We start from the raw sequence: 16203 nt of genomic DNA on the forward strand, positions 1-16203 counted from the left end.
AAGTGTGGGATGAAAGTGATATATCAGTTGAATCAGAATGAGATCTCCCCCAAAGATGAAATTACAATTAGGAAATTAAATTTCACAATTAGTGAAATTAAAATGATATTATCCTTTTTGGTAAATTATATGGAGAAAGGAAACATTCCTGGGAGCTTACACTTCACTGCACAGATAATTGTCCACTGAATGAATAAAAAAAGGTAGATATAAAAGGAGATTGTAGATTGCATCTGTAAAAAAGAAAAAAGAGCATGCTGCAGGACAGAGACAGCAAGCAGGGGCAGGGAAGAACAAGTGGGGGAATGGAGTAAGGGTGGTTTGGAGGTGTAAATGAATGTCCCAAGAGTCAAGGATAAGACGGAAAGGAGTGAATGAGCCACCAGGAACAGGAAGTTGAGAGAGACAACAACTGGGAACCAGATTATAAAGGCCATAGACAAAGAATTACGAAAATAATAGTGAACAAGGAGAAATCAGACAGAAGCAACACAAAGGATGTTTTAGGAAGATTGCTGAGGTGAAGATATGAACCACAGAGCAAAACCAAGAGGAAACCAGAGATGGAGAGACCAGTTAGGAAGGCTTTTGTGGTAGCTTATAGATATTCAGAACTGTGGACTAATTCAGAAATCACTTGGGCAAGCTTTAGCACCCTGTAAAATTCAACCCAGTCACCCCTAACATTTGTTACTTACTTCCCAAATATATTTATAAGCTTTGAAATGGAATGAAGATCAGTTGTTTGGAGAGTTTTTTACATTTACTGGTACATTTTAGGTATACATTCATCATTGGGAATTTGTACCTGTACATGATATATATTGGTTTTTCTTTTGTTTTCCCCATTCACCTTCCCTCCCTTCCCTCCCTCCACCCCTCCCTATTTACAAAAAAACTTTGTCTCCCTTATTTCCTTCTTTTCTCATATTTTTTCTTACCCTTCTTTCTTTATTTATTTATGTTTTTGGTGTCGGGGATTGAACTCGGGTCCCTGCGCTTGCGCAGCAGGGGGCGAAACCACTGAGCTAAATCCCCGACCCTTCTTACCCTTCTTTCCTTTCTCCTAGCCCCCTCCTACTTCCCCTTCCCCTTTAGGGCTTTTTTTTAAGTTTTAGTTTAGATTTAGTTATTCATTGTATATATAATTGGAATTTGGGCAAATATCACAAAGGACCATAAAGCCTTTCCAGTTTGAATAACTCACAAAGGTAGCACACAGTCATTTGTTAACTGTCTTGGTAAAAACACTTTGGAGACCTATGTGTACCCCTACTATATTTGGGGTTGCTGTCAGTTAATATAGCAATAAAGTGTCTCCCTAATCCTTGCAATGGATTTACTTCCATACTGTCTCTTATATAGTCTGCAGGAGATCCACCACAGAACAGCCTCTGCCACTAGGGAGGCAGTATGGTAAACTGGGGAAGGCGCCAGCTTCAGAGTTGAGGACATTTGTATTAAAATTCTGGTTCTACCTCTTATTCCCTGGATATTCTTGGTCAAGTAAATCTTTTTTATTATTATTAATATTAAAAGTGGAATGCGTACCTTAGAGTTGTTAAGATTAAATAATGTGTAAATAACTGTTGCTTACTGAGTTTGTCTATGTTGTAGACTGCTGTAGTTTTTATCGAGAGTGTCCTCCAAGGTCTCGTGTGTTGGTTGCCAGCTGTGGTACTACTGGGAGATAGTGGAAGCATTAGGAGGTGGGGCCTCTGGAAGGCAGCTACAGCATTGAGGGTATGCCCTTGGAGGGCAGACTGAACTCTCTCACTCTGTCTCTTTCTGTCCCTCTCTCTTTCTGTACCCTCCCCCTTCTAGCTGTCATGAGGTAAATAAACCTCTTCTCTACCCTGACATTCTGCCACACCACAGAACCAAAGCAACAGTGCTAGCTGTGTAATGAAGCCTCTAAATCATGAGCCAAAATAAATCTCTCCTTCTAAGTTGATTATCTCAGGCATTTTGTCACAGCAACTGAAAGCTGACTAAAACAGGGACGGACACTTTGCTGAAATCCTTGGCATAGCTCTTTCTTTTAATGGCCATAAAGATGGACAGAGTTTTAACTCTCTCCTATATGGCTGGCTTGATATCCAGAAAGATCTTCCAACTGAAAATGTGGATAAAGCATTTTTTAAGTTTCTAAGATCTGCCCTGCCAGTAAGAATTTAGCTGGCAAAAATCTAAGTGAAATAAGACTTTTGGCTATGGAGTGAAAATATTGACATCCTCTCCGCAAAAAAGAAGAGAACAGTCAGCCTAGGATTCTGTATCCCATGAAAGTATCCTGCAAGAATAGAGATGAGGGGGCCGGGGATTTAGCTCAGTAGTTTTGCCGCCTGCTGAGCAAGCGCAAGGACCCGAGTTCGATCTCCGGTACCAAAAAAAAAAAAAAAGAATAGAGATGAAATAAATGCATTCAAGAGTGGAGGAAAACTAAGAGAATGTATAGGAGTGGATCTGCTTTGACAAAACTGCTAAAGAAGTTGTTCAGACAGAAGGGAAATTCTGCCAAAGGGAAACTGAGAATATCTTGGTAAAGAGAATATTATTTTGTTTTTTAGTCCATTAAAACATTTTATATGATTGAAAGGAGTTTCATCTTACTTAGTGCAGGAATAATTAGTTGATCAAAGATAACTCTCATTAAACAAAGCAAACTGATGATTTGTATAGAATTGTGGCAAGACTTTATGGTGGATTACTGTTGGTTACAGAGATGGGAGAAGATTACTGTCACTTAGGAGTGTGGTTTATGTTCATTTCTGAGGCGGCAGCCCGAGAAGTGGTTCGTTGTCGTGAGTCAGTCCCTGACAAGCTGCCTCTCAGAGAATGAGCTATCTTTCTTGCGCTGATGGGTCCCAGAGGCATGTTCACTGAAGCAAGTTTTTATTGATTGATTAACCTTGTCAAAAACCAGTTCTGATGTTGACTAGATACACAGCTGAAGAACAACTCATTTTTCCTAGGAGTGTGGACTTTCATATATTCCTGCTCTCCCCTTTTGGTCTTCTGTCAGCCAGGGCAGCAGGGGAGACCACCAGGGATTTTCCAGATGTTTACCACTGTTGCTGGTTCTTCTGAAGGAGAGTTTTTGTGGGTGTGATTTGCAGTCTGCATGTAGAAAGGAATACCCTTATTCTGGTTTTGTCTGTTTTTGTCTTTAAATCATTTGTTGAAACATCTATTAGGACCATGGGCTGTGTAGATTTTAGACTGTGGAATGGCACCAGACTGTGCTGTGAGCTACGGTAACACAGTATTACGAGAAGGCATTGGAGGGCAGTCTAGTGGAATGACCTGGCTTTTTCAGGACTGGACATGAAAACAAGTCCCAACAAATGCCCTACACCTTCCATTATCGTCAATTTGGCTTTTCTTTTGCTCAGATGGGAATTTCTCTACCTCATCTGTGCTATTAATCCAGATTCAAAATGAAGCGTTACTGTATCAATGGCATGGACTGTCTCTAGTTAACAACAGGAAATGTAAGGCTATACTGTTATCTGTAACTAGATGAGCAAGAGAATTTAAACTGGTTGATTGTGTCCCAAAGGCCTGGGTTTTATTATTTTCTGAGTCAGTCAACGTTAGGGACACATTTTTGAGGACTATCAGAGGTGAGCAGCACTTCTAGTTGGAACTGTTTGTTATCCTCGATCTGTTGCATTCATGTCCATTTACACATCTCAAAAAGAGCTTTATCCCTACAAATTCTTTACCAGAGACATAGTCCCCTGGGGGTGTTAGAGAGACACATGAATTGTCTAACTACAGATTGGTAGAACATTTAGTTCTGGTACTGGCTCGTGTCGAAGAGCCTGATTCCCACATAGGGAAAAGCAAAAGATGTGGTCTCTATGCAGCTCTTGAGTATATTTTCTTTGAGTCTGATTATAAACAATCACTTTTACATCCCAAGAAAATTTGCATCCTCTCTCTCTCTCTTTCTCTCTGTCTCTGTCTCTGTGCAAGGACACTTTTTCCAGTGTTTTATTCTATCAGAATTGCTAACATTAGTGTGACATAGCTCTATCCTATACTTCAAATTAGCTGCACAAACAATAGTTTGGGAGGTCCAAATGATTTATTTAGGATGGATAGCATCCTTTAGCAATCCAGTAACAAGAAAAAATATAATCAAAGGAATAGAAAACAAAAATTATACAAAGAAATAACCATGATCCTAGGAGAATCTTACTCTCATGGTCTTAGGCAGAAGTGTTTGCTTTGAGCAGTTATCCCCTTATTACAAGAATTTTCCTTGGACTAAACATTTCTGGAGAACCTTAGTTTAAGACACCCACATTAGTCAATTTTTCCTCACTGTGACAAATACTTGAGATAAATCAACTTAAAAGAAAGAGCAATTTGTCTTGGCTCATGATTTCAGAGGTTTTAGTCCATGGTCACTTCATCTGTGGTAGCATCATGGCAAGAGCACATGGAAGAGACCTGTTCACCTCTTGGCGGCCAAGAAGCAAAAAGAGAAGAGGCACAGGTGTCCTGGTCCCCTTCAGGGTCACACCCTAGTGACCTGACTCCTTCCACTCCTAAAGTCCCACCACTCCCAATAGTACCATGGGCTGGGGACTAAGCTTTTACTAAGCCTAAGGCTTTACTAAGGCTTTCTTTTTTTAATTTTAATTTTGAGACAGGTTCATGCTGAGTTAAGCTCCCCAGGCTGGGCTTGAACTTGAGATCTTCCTGGCTCAGCCTCCAAGTGTTGGGATTACAGGCGTGTATCACCATGCCCAGTTAATACATTAGCTTTCTGCTGTTGCCTCCTGTAAATAGGAAAGGCCAGGACAGGAAACAGGGCAAAGAGGTTTTTTTGTTTGTTTGTTTGTTTTGTTTTAATTTTTAATTTTGAGACAGGTTCATGCTGAGTTAAGCTCCCCAGCTTATCTCCCCAGCTCTGTGTCTTCAGAGCCATTTCAGATCTGAACTAACAGATATGCATTCAATTCTGTGTACTTCTCTCTTTTTTGGTCTTTTTTGGGTCTTTTTTCTTTTTTTGGTACCAGGAATTGAACTTAAGGCCTTGTGCTTGCTAGGAGGCCCTGTACCACTGAGCTACATCTCCAGCCTGTGTGTACTTCAAAGCCACAGATTACTGGGCTTTCATGGCTCTTTCTTTCCTTCCCACTGTTGTTAGTAAGGATTTGTTCACTTGTCATTGCTGTCATGTTAGCAGATTGTACATAGAAGACTATACAAATAATCATATATGCATACAAATTGTACACATAAGACTATGTTCAGACAATTGTACATATGTATAGATCACTCATACTCTTAGACAATATGTCTTTAACAATGTCTCCAATTTTTCCAGAATGAAATTTAGGTCTCTGCCACAGCTCTGATACTCAGACTTTTTTTTATTTTTTCAGGGTGTGGATTTGTATTTCAAGCAATGGTCTGAGACTTCCTGATAATAAGGAGTTGCTCCAATGGGTTTATTGGAGCCCTAAGTATCTAGCTACCAAGTTTAGGCATGTAGGATAATCTAGACCATTTAGTTAATGGCCTTTCCCCTTATTATGTTTCCCATAAATCTTCTGAGTTCATCTCATCCACAACAGATTTCCCAGGCATCTTCTTTACCTCAAATAAGTGATGAAAGATCCTCAGCAGACAAATCTTACCTCCACAACCTATTAGTACCAGGCAGTTTTTACCAAGTTGCCCAACTTCTCCAAGCCTGGTTCATTGTGGGAGGGGTTGTTTATTTGTTGGTTTGCTTGGTGGTACCAGGGATTGAATCAAGGCCTCACACATGCTAGGCAAGCACTCACTGAGCTGCATCCCTAGCCCAGGTCTTATCTTAATAAGCAAAAAAATGAAGTTGACAACAACATGTTAGTAAGTCATGTTGAGAGTATTCTGTCAAATGCTGATGCTATGCCTGACATCTAGTAAGTGTCTAATAAATGATAATTATGCTATTTCTTGCAACAAGTGGCAAGGGTCTGGGATGCTTCAGTGCCCTAATAAAGCTCTCTCAGATATCTTATTATTAGTGCCCTGCGTGGCTTCAGTGAGGGGGTGTCACTGTGCTAGGGCCACTCTGCCCTCAGGCATTTGGAGTCAAAGGACCATGTCATTCTACTTTCATTTCTTCCCACCGTGCATGTGTACTGATGACACACTGCTCCTAGACACAGCCTGCTTTTCTCTGTGGAGCAGGTGCCCATTCTCATGTGAGGAACTCTGGGAACAATGCCCAGAATACATTTTTCCTATAGGACCTAAAGATGAAAGCATAAAACTACTGGACATTGTGCCTTACACTGACCCTGGAGGTTTGATTTGAACTGTAAAGATTTGATAACTTTCGCCTCAGTTAAAATCCGTGCTACCTTTTTTCTGGTACCAGGGATCGAACTCAGGACCTTGCTCTTGAGAGGCAGGTGCTGGAACCACTGAGCTAAATCCCCGGCCCCTGTGCTACCTTTTTATTGTGAAAATGTTTGTCTTTGAAAAGCATGCTGTCATGGATACCATCAATAATTCAAATTTTGATGAAAACAGTCTTTGCCAAGGGGCATATTAGTTACATATTAGATTTTTTCCTGGAAATCTGTAAAGTGCTTTCTTAACATAAAGACACAGAAAAAGACATGAGTAGATTCTTTAAGTGATCCACTGTTCAAGTGGTTCCTGGGTGTGTTATCAACTTTAGTGCACAGTGATTGGCTTTCTATTGGAGAACTTTGTGGAAAGCTTATATTAAACAGTCTATAAAACCTCTGAGTAGACGATACCCTTACTGAAAATGCAGGTGTTTAAATCATGGATTTCCATTTTGGCTTTTTTCTTGAGGATTTTCCCCGAAACAACCATTTGTGTTCTGAAGTGCAGGTTGGAGTGGCGGTATGTGTGAAATGACAGAACCATTGAGATCGTCTGGGAAAAAAACAAATGGAGGGGGCAGCATGTGTTGTAAGGGGCCTTATTTTGTAAGAAAAGCCTTTTGTCATCTGTTCAGTGAAAGCTCATTTTAAGAGACAATTAAACTGCTGTAATCCTAATTGCCTATGAGGGCAGTCCAGAAAACTTAGGTTAATATATCCTATTGCTATGGAAAATAAACCCACTGCTATGTGATCCTTGTTTTCAACTTTTTAATTTCCATTTTTATGAACAATAAAGTAGAGAATGACTGAAACACATCAGTAAAGTTTTGAGAAAGGTAGAACACCCTGGGTTTCACCTCAGGAAAATCTGGTCATGAGATCTTATTGAATGCCTGTGTTATAAAATACTGATTTAAAGATGGCACCAAGGTGAGCTCTTCAAGAAACAATGAGGGCAAGAAAAACTAGAAAACATTTTATATCTCATACCGTTAGTTATGCTTTTGAAGAAATTATTCTTGTCGGCACCTGCCTGCCAAGCCCAAGGCCCTGCATTCGATTCCTGGTACAAATAAAAAGGAAGAAAGAAGGAAGGAAGGAAGGAAGGAGAAATTATGCTTGCTTCTGAATTCATAAATATGCTTCATAAACATGCCTCCCTTCCGTGCCCCTGTGGTAGTGTTGCCTCCTCTGAGTCATCAACTCCTACACATCCTCCTGGTTCCACAGAAAATCCCATCTCTTCATGGGGGGCTGTGTGACCTCTCGTCAGGATGAATTATGCTGGTCCTCACAGCAGCAGGCTTTTGACCTGTCACTGCCCCAGCTGCTGTAACTCAGCAGTCTTGGCAAGAGATGCGCCTTCTTCATCTCTGCATCTCTTCTAAAAGCCTGGCTTTATGTGGTAAATACTTGGTAAATATTGGTTTACCGAATTGAATTTTCTCATCTCCACAGCCTGCCCTGATTTTCCATCATGTAAAATGCAACACACACACACACACACACACACACACACACACACACACACACATCAATGGCACAGGTCTTGTGGCAAATTTTTTAAAAAGGGTCCTTCCATTTCCCTGTCAAGGGAGGCAGCTCATAGTAAGTCTTCCTCCACATCTAATGATCCAGCCCATCAATGCTGTTTTCTCCAGGAAGCCATTTTGTGCCTCATTGCTTTACTGAAAACATAACAGCATTGTGTAAGCTTGACTCTCAGCTTGAACACCATTAAAGAGTAATGAAGGGAAAAGTTACATAAAAGGTCTGAGTTATTATAGTAAATGCATTTCAAAGATCAATTTAGTGGTGAATTATTTTATGAGATAAGAGGATCAGGTTTCACCGTGGCAAGATTTTGCCTTTTTCTTTCTTTTGATAAAATTCTAAGCAATTTTTAAGAGTTTCTTGAATTACTCAGGTTGCTTATTAAAGTGGCAGATTCTCCATCCTCACCTTTTGTAAATTCTGAGCCAGGAGGTCTAAAGTGGAACCTGGAAATCCAAATTATAGGAAGCATCAGGCAATTCTGATGTGAATATCCATAAAACCAAACTTCAGAAAACAGATACTCTAGGAAAGTGACAAGTTAATGATATGTTAATGGAGATGACATGTTCTCAAAATATTGACTAGGCAAGAGTTGCATAACCAAGTTCCTAGGCTGGCTTTTAAAAGAGACACACAGATAAATAAAACAGCATCCCTTTCTGTAAACAGCATTGTGTACTCCAAGATTCTAGGAAGTTGTGTAAGATTATTTGGTTTGAGTATCTCATCCTTGATAAATTATCAGAGCAGATTCTCTGGTGTGTCCTGATGTAATTGCAAGAGTGTTCTAGGCTGAAATACACATTTCTTAAAACACATGCTGAGTAAGGAAAAGAAATACATTTTACATGGCCTGAGAAGTCAGACAGGGTGTCCTAGTGCCTCCTTGTTTTGAGAAATGACTTGAATTTAGAGATTCAACAGCTGACAAGGCTTTGAACTGGAGTGAATGGTTCTTGTTGCTGTAGTTCCATCAACTATTTCCAGCTAAGATATGAAAGGATGTTAAAACTTTATTATCAGCCACCCTAAATGAGGTTCCAGAAATAAGTGCTCTGAAGACCAGAGTTTGCCTGTGGCTCCCAGATCACAACCTACCTAGAGTAATTATAATCACTGACACCCTAAAAGGTCAGAGGTCCTGCGTTCCACATTTCACTGTGACAATGAGTTAGAATTACCCTTGATTTAGCCAATGTGTCATTACAGGACCCTATTATATGTGGTTTCATATTTGTCCTTGGTTTCAGAAGAATAGACTCTGAGTATCTTAGGAACTAAAAAACAGAAGCAAAACAGCAAAAAACTGAGACTTGTAATTCTGTGATACCACTGCAAGCATGAAGTGAGCACACAAAATACACTGTTGGATTGAGTAAAAGTGACTAGGAGTTTAAACTGCTTCTGACTCTGGGTGTATGGAAGCTTCAGTGTCGTGAACACACCAGCAAGCCGTGCTAATGATGTTTCTGAGAATAGGAGAGAGGTTTCAGGAGGACACTGCTCAGCTCTCAGTTAGCTGTATGTCTTCAGGAGAGCATCATGTTACACAGTCGCTGGGGTTTGTGAAAAGAGGTGGTAACCTGCTAAAACACCATGCCAACAGCAGTCATCTGAGAAAGCAAATACTAGGCATGTCTAATAAGCCACCTGTACCCATGCCTTATTATGAGACTGACCACTTTGTGATTCCTGAACCCTAAGGAAATGTTAAATTATCTTTGGTATCTTCAAGTCACTAAGGCTGAGCGCAACATCATATCTTAAAGAGTTGAGACAAAAAAAGTCTTGCTTTAGAAAGGAAAATACTAATTCTCAAAAAAAACCTGGCATTTTGAGTAAAGTGTATTATATTCCTCAGAATCAATTTATCCTAATTCATATATGTGATCAATTTTTATCACTCTCTTCTGTCATTTCTTAAAGATGGAAATGAGTACAAATGAATCACTTTCTGTAAATCGTTTTATTTAAACACAAGATAAATATTCCAGACTTATTAGATCTTTTTTTCTTTAACTTTTCATTTAACAAATACCATGAGGCATCCTCTAGGATTGGCACTCAGGGAATGTAAAGATACATTGTATCTGCCCTTTCCAGGCTTATGTCTTACAGACTCATATTTCCAGGCTCTAAGACATAAGACCGATGCTGTCCTGCAGGGCCACAGAGGCACTAGTGGAAACTTGGCCTGTGTCTTGTTAGCAGAGGCTAATGTCCCTGTGGGCGGACAGACGTGGGAAGAGATGAGCCCAGCCAGAACGCACACCCACCACGGCTCTCCATATCTGGCTAAGCTTCCTGTCCCCTTTGGAAGGTGACCTGTGTGATCAGCTAAGTGGTGAGTTTAGAGCTCTTTCGACACAGGACTTGCCATATTCTGGGGAGGCAGTTGCAGCTTTCTGTTTTGACCAAGTAAATAAGTATAAGAAAACAGGAGGCCTGGGGTGAGGGTGAGGAGCTGATCCACCACATTCAGGCTTGTTTTCATGGCTTGATTATCTGTACTGGGTGTGGAAAGTGCTGGGGGTCTGGATGTGAATTCAAAATCGTTCTGCCCTCAAGAACTTAGGGTCTAATCTAAAAGGGAGATGCAGACAGACAGATAGACAAGAGCAGTATATTTTTATAGGAACTTTGATTTCCACGCAAAGGACCGTAGAAACCCAAAGCAGGAATACCAGCAGCCTGGGATGTAGGGGCAGAAGGGAAGCTGAGGGATGTGAGGAGGGAGTCGGGGCTGGGCCCAGGAGTCTGGTGCACCGCTGGCAGAAGACATAGGTAGGACTCGTGTTAAGGTGGTACTGTCTGCCGGACTGGGTGGCTGATGCCATAGAGAGGACCCATTAAGCTTGCTTCTACCCGCAGTTCCCAGACTCTCCTCAGTCTTGTTCTCCCATTATGTGCTTGGCCTTCAGACCTGCCCAGACCCTGCAGGAAAACCTAGCGCAGGGGTGGGGAAGAGACTAGGAAAGACCGCCTGGGGCTTGACAGGCTCAGATCCACCTAGAAACCCAGTGCAGCCCAGTGCTGGACTGAGACAGATGGCCTCGAAATCAGTTAGGAGCAGGTGGGACAACACTTTCCAGTCACAGCTTATTCGGTACCACCCAGGGCTCAGCTCCAGAACTTTCTATCCAACTCTACTTTTCCACTTAGGAGGAACAAGACAACCTAAACACTTGATTTTCTCTCCAACCTCTAATAGATGGAACTTGGCCTTCCCTTCCAGCTGCTTTATGTGATTTTCATGATAATCTGTTTGGGGTCACAAACAAAATACAGACAGATCACTGTGTTTCCTTAGCTTGGTGAGAAAACTCCTTCACTAGTGAATGGCCTGGTCCATGTGAAGATGTCACCCAAAGGTCTGGGAACCCAAGACACACAGTTGGTCAGCATAGCCTGACCCCATTCAGAACTCAGTAAAAGGCAAGTAAAGGCTTTTTGTTGAAAGTAGCCAAGAGCATCCCTATGTTAGCCTGTGGAAAATGACAGTTTGTGTTTTCTAGGGTTTTAATTTCTAAATCTGGATTTAAAATGAAGGTGGAAAGAAGTCAGCTGACAATTCATGTGAGAATGAAACCATTTGTCACAAGCATATTAGCCGCGGGTAGATTACATTTGCCATCTGCATCACAAGGAAGCCCATCCCCGCAGATGTACGGGCCAGTTTCACTCCAAGAAGTTTACAGATTGCAAAGCCCTTTCCTGTCCACATGACAGCTTCCATCTCTCATGTGTTCATGACCAAATGAGTGACTCTAGGTCATGTCAAGGACACAAGGACTGAGAGAAGGCTCTGCTGACTTCCTAACCCTTGACCTTCCTAGTCTCTCTACCCACCCTGAGGGCAATCAAACCAGACAATCTGAAAACCATTGATTATAGATGTAGCAAATAAGTAAATTGAAAGGAATCAAAGATACAGTTTCAGCAATTTTACTAACCACTGGTTTATTTGTAAACATCCTGGAACAGCAGAGAGAAAAACAGCTGGCATGGTGGTGCATGCCTGTCATTTCAGCACTCCGGGAGGCTGAGGCAGGAGAATCAAAAGTTAAAGCACAGGGCCGGGGATTTAGCACAGTGGTGCCACTGCCTGCCTCGCAAGTGCAAGGTCCCGAGTTCGATCCCCAGTACCCCCCCCAAAAAAGTTAAAGCTGAACAATTTAGCAAGATCCTGTCCAAAAATAAACGGGGGAGGGCTATGGATGGAGCTCAATGTGAAGGCCCTAGGTTCAGTCCTCAATACTGCAAAAGAAGAGGACGAAGGAGAAGAGAAGAAGAATTATCAGAAGTAATAGCATGCTGGCCATTTTATGTAGAACTATCCTTATATGTCGGTGCATGACAGTAAATATATAAAAGAAAATTCCTACAGTAATACGTGTGAGCAGGTAAACAAGAAGTATGAATTCCTCCTCACCCTTCTGCTGTACATGGTTGTCTAATAGTTTAATCCTTGCAACAATTTATTTATTTAATTGGTGTTATCATACTTAATTTACAGATGAGAAAAACTGAAGCTTAGAGGAGTTAGATTGACCAGTTTATCCAGCTAGCAAGTGAAGACTTGGGTATGAACCAGTGTCTGTCTGAAAAGCCCACGAGTTTACCTTGGCATACACACACACACACACACACACACACACACACACACACACACAGCCATTCCCCACTAAGCCTGGTTTACCAATACAAGCACTTGGGGAGCTTGTCAGAACCGTCACAAACCCCCCTCCTATTTTTGGATCCAGCCCAGAGGCGCATAGACCAAGCCTGCCACCTAGAGGCTGCCCTGCGGGCTGCAGGGTACAGGAACCAGGCCCATTGTATTGCCCGGCGTCAGGATGCAAGTCCCGGGAGGCTGTTAGAGAAGCACCACTCCCGCTTGCTCTCGGCCAGCTCCCTGCTGGGCCCTTCGTGGCAGGCGAGGCCGACCCCCACACCCCACGGAAAGGAAAGATTACCACAGCCAAACACAAGAGGGAGTCTTTATCTTTGCAAAAATGAAAACCAAGAAAGGAAGGCATTGTCCTCTTGTATTATTGTCTCTCCCTACTCCACCCCTAAAATAATCCAGGTCTTTATTTTGCATTTGAGGTCCATTTGGGTATGACTTGCAAAGGTAATTTCCACTCATTTTCCTGTTTTTGAATAAAGAAAAGTCCTGTTCGGAGCTTCTGATAGCATATAAATTAAAGATATGGAGGTATCTCATTGACATTCTACAGATGTGCTGATCCTACCCTAGGATTTCTCTCATCAAAAGGTTTCTCTTGTAGTGCCAGTGCTGACTTATTAATAAAGATCATGCCTTTATTTGATTATTTATCTAATCAAGATTCACCTTCGGTTGAGCTAATTAAGCCTGCTGCTAACAGGGTGTGCTTGATGGTGAAATTACACCTGAGGGAGACAGAGGATGTACCCAGAAGTTAGAGGTGAGAAACAAAGATGGGGTGTCCCATAAGCCCACGTCACCCCACAAGTAAAGCATGTGAACTCTGCCAATCAGACAGAAGGGCATATATTAGAAAGGTTAGTTTTGTAGAGTAAGGGCTGAACATTATAATTAAATACACTCGATAATAGAGCAACAAAAATGACAAGTACTCAAATTCAAGAAAATGCGAGACTAATACCCAATTTTCTGTGCATTGCGTTGGGGCAGCCTTTCTAAGTGGCTTTTATGTGAACTTCTGACTTGAACTCAGGAGGTTGGTGGTCAAGGTGCCCTAGCCCGGGCCCCGGTGACTTGCATTTAACATGTTTGCCTCACTTACTGGTCTCCTGAACTGGGTGTAAACAACCAGTGCAGTCACATTTCTCCTAGATCTTACAGAAACCAACAACTAAATCATCTTATTCTTACCTTATGGGCGGCTGCTGGGTTCAGCTCCTCAAGACAAAGCCATGTCTGAAGGCCTCTTGTCCCACAAGTAGGAAATTCCACTTTTTGTTGGGCTAAGAAACCTCTTGCTGCCAGAGAACCACAGTGAGAGTAACCTGCGAACAGCAGAGCTAAGCCATTGGCCAAGGCTAGAGTGCCCCTTCCTAGAAAACGCAGCAGCTCAGACTTGGAGTTGTAGTGGGCTAAATTATTTATCCAGTTGGATAAGAGAGAAAGCAGCCAAGAGCTTCCTGAGTTTATAGCCTCTGTCCCTGGATTCACACTGAGACAGGAAGCAGGCCAGACTCCATCAGCAAAGAAGAAAAAAGCTTTCCCACAAACTCCTCTCCCATCACCTCTGATGCCTGGCATAAGCCCCAACCAGGTGCAAGTAAGCTGTTCCCATCTACCTCCTGTGGCAGGCCCTTTGACAAACAAGGTGCACCTGAAAGTGGCCTCTGCCCTCAGTGAGCTTACAGTACACCCACTTAGACAGACAGGGAAACACATGGAAAGTTAAATTTCTCATTCATTCATTTATTCATTCAGATACCCAATGTGCCAGACACTGTGCTCAGGACTGGGGAGCAGGTCCAGTGAGCAAGAAAAGAAAACAGATGATGATAAAAATACCATCTAGCTAATGCAATGGTGGGCAATGGGTGTTAAATAGCGATAAAAGAAGAAATGCTATGAGACAGTATGCAATTAGTTCTCAGCAAGTGACACGTAGGGTAAAATCCATGAGATCATAGTACTTCCTAGGTTTGGTTTCAATGTTGCTGTAAACAACATACCCAGCACCAGTCACCACCCCACGTGCGGTGGCTCTTCTAGGACTCCTCTCCCGGGAAGAGAGCTGGTGTAGGGTGTAGCTGAGGCCAGCACTTTCCCATCTTTTTCATCAGTAGTGTGGACCCAGTCGTGTGGGCCTGGGTGGAGTGGGGTGCAGGGGAGAAGGAATGTCCCTTCTTGTGGGGAATTCACCAGTCTCAGGGGCCGTCTTTCCAGTCCAGAAAGATGACTGTCACTCGGGAGACTTTTCGTCATAGGATTTAGGAGGGGAGAATGAAAATAAAAACAAAAACAAAAATCATATGCAAACTTATGTTTTTTACAGTGAATTGGGAAGTCTTTTACAAATGCTTTTCCCAAGGAGGGCTATACTTAGTTATAATTCTGTAAATATTACTTCTGTTACTTGCTATCATCTCTAGACTTCTGAATCTAATTTGTATCCCTTTTAAGCAACCTGTCATTTTGTCCTCTGTTCTATATTTGCATACATGGCCTGTTCCATCTCATGCATTTCTTAAGGGCAGGAAACAAGCCTTTTGCATCTTTTAAAACTGCTTGTCACTTAGCACTTAAGTGCCTTGTACATAATGGGCTCTTTATGAGTATCTGTCAGAAGAACTGTATTATCCAAAAATGTGGGATGCACTGGGCATTTGGGTTTAGGGCCCTCCTTTAAGCCCAAACCTGAAATTTATAAAGAACAGCCCTTTCCTCATTGAGAAATATCCATGCAACTGAGGAGGAGAAGGAGAGAGTAGCTTGATGAGGGATAGGAAAGATCCATCCTTAGCTAGCTAGATCACCGCAATCACTACTGACAAAAGAGCAGAGATGTCCAAGGCAGGTTACACTCAGGTTCAGGTGGATCTTGCTGTCAAGGGAACGCTCTTGGTGCAAACCAGCACTGGATGTGTTGAATCTAAGGCCCATGGTGTAGCATTGAGCAAGAAAGAGAAGCCCCATAAACCAGTCCTACACCCTGTGCCAGGAGGGTGCTGTCCACACTGGAGTTTCAGTTCCTGACCATCTCCTGTCTATGTTTTGCTCCCTGTAGGTGGAATTGGCTGTGTAGGGCGAGACAGAGGCCAGGTTCGGAAATGCCTCGATGTGGTGGAGATCTACAATCTGGACGGGGACTTCTGGCGAGAGGGCCCACCTTTGCCAAGTCCCCTTCTCTCTCTCCGAACCAATTCCACCAACGCAGGGACAGTGGATGGGAAGCTGTATGTCTGCGGGGGATTCCACGGAGCAGGTACTGGCCAGTTCAAAGTGTTTGGAAACCTCTCTGGGGGTTGATTTTGACCTCTCTTCACTGGTCCGATCACCAGTGAAGTATAAGCACTGGCAAAAGCATGGCTTTTTAGGCTTTTTTAAGAGCAGCTCAGCAGATCTCTGCTCCTGGGCCTCTCCTCCACCATATGCAGTGATAGCATCCCCAGCTGTTGGAAGGACTCTGTGGACGCTAGTTTAGGACACGTCTGCCCACAGCAGACCCTCGATACACAGCAGTTGGATATAGGAGAAACGGAAGAATAGGAGAAATGGGGCTGGGAAACAAATGTGAGGAATAGGACTAAAGGA

At 42.4% G+C, this 16203-nt stretch overlaps 1 protein-coding gene across 4 annotated transcripts in view; it reads left to right on the forward strand.

Moving 5' to 3' along the window:
- Kbtbd12 (kelch repeat and BTB domain containing 12) overlaps positions 1-16203 on the forward strand; it is a 53470-nt gene that overhangs the window by 15408 nt on the left and 21859 nt on the right. For all 4 annotated transcript variants that reach the window (XM_087196968.1, XM_004875284.3, XM_021252499.2 and 1 more), the window contains one exon: positions 15677-15874. In XM_087196968.1, the coding sequence (XP_087053094.1) occupies positions 15677-15874 (198 nt within the window). The remainder of the gene's footprint in view (positions 1-15676; positions 15875-16203) is intronic.

Source organism: Heterocephalus glaber, unplaced genomic scaffold, assembly GCF_053883595.1.
Source record: "Heterocephalus glaber isolate CG9 unplaced genomic scaffold, H.glaber_assembly_v1.0 deba00001645, whole genome shotgun sequence".
NCBI lineage: Eukaryota > Metazoa > Chordata > Mammalia > Rodentia > Bathyergidae > Heterocephalus > Heterocephalus glaber.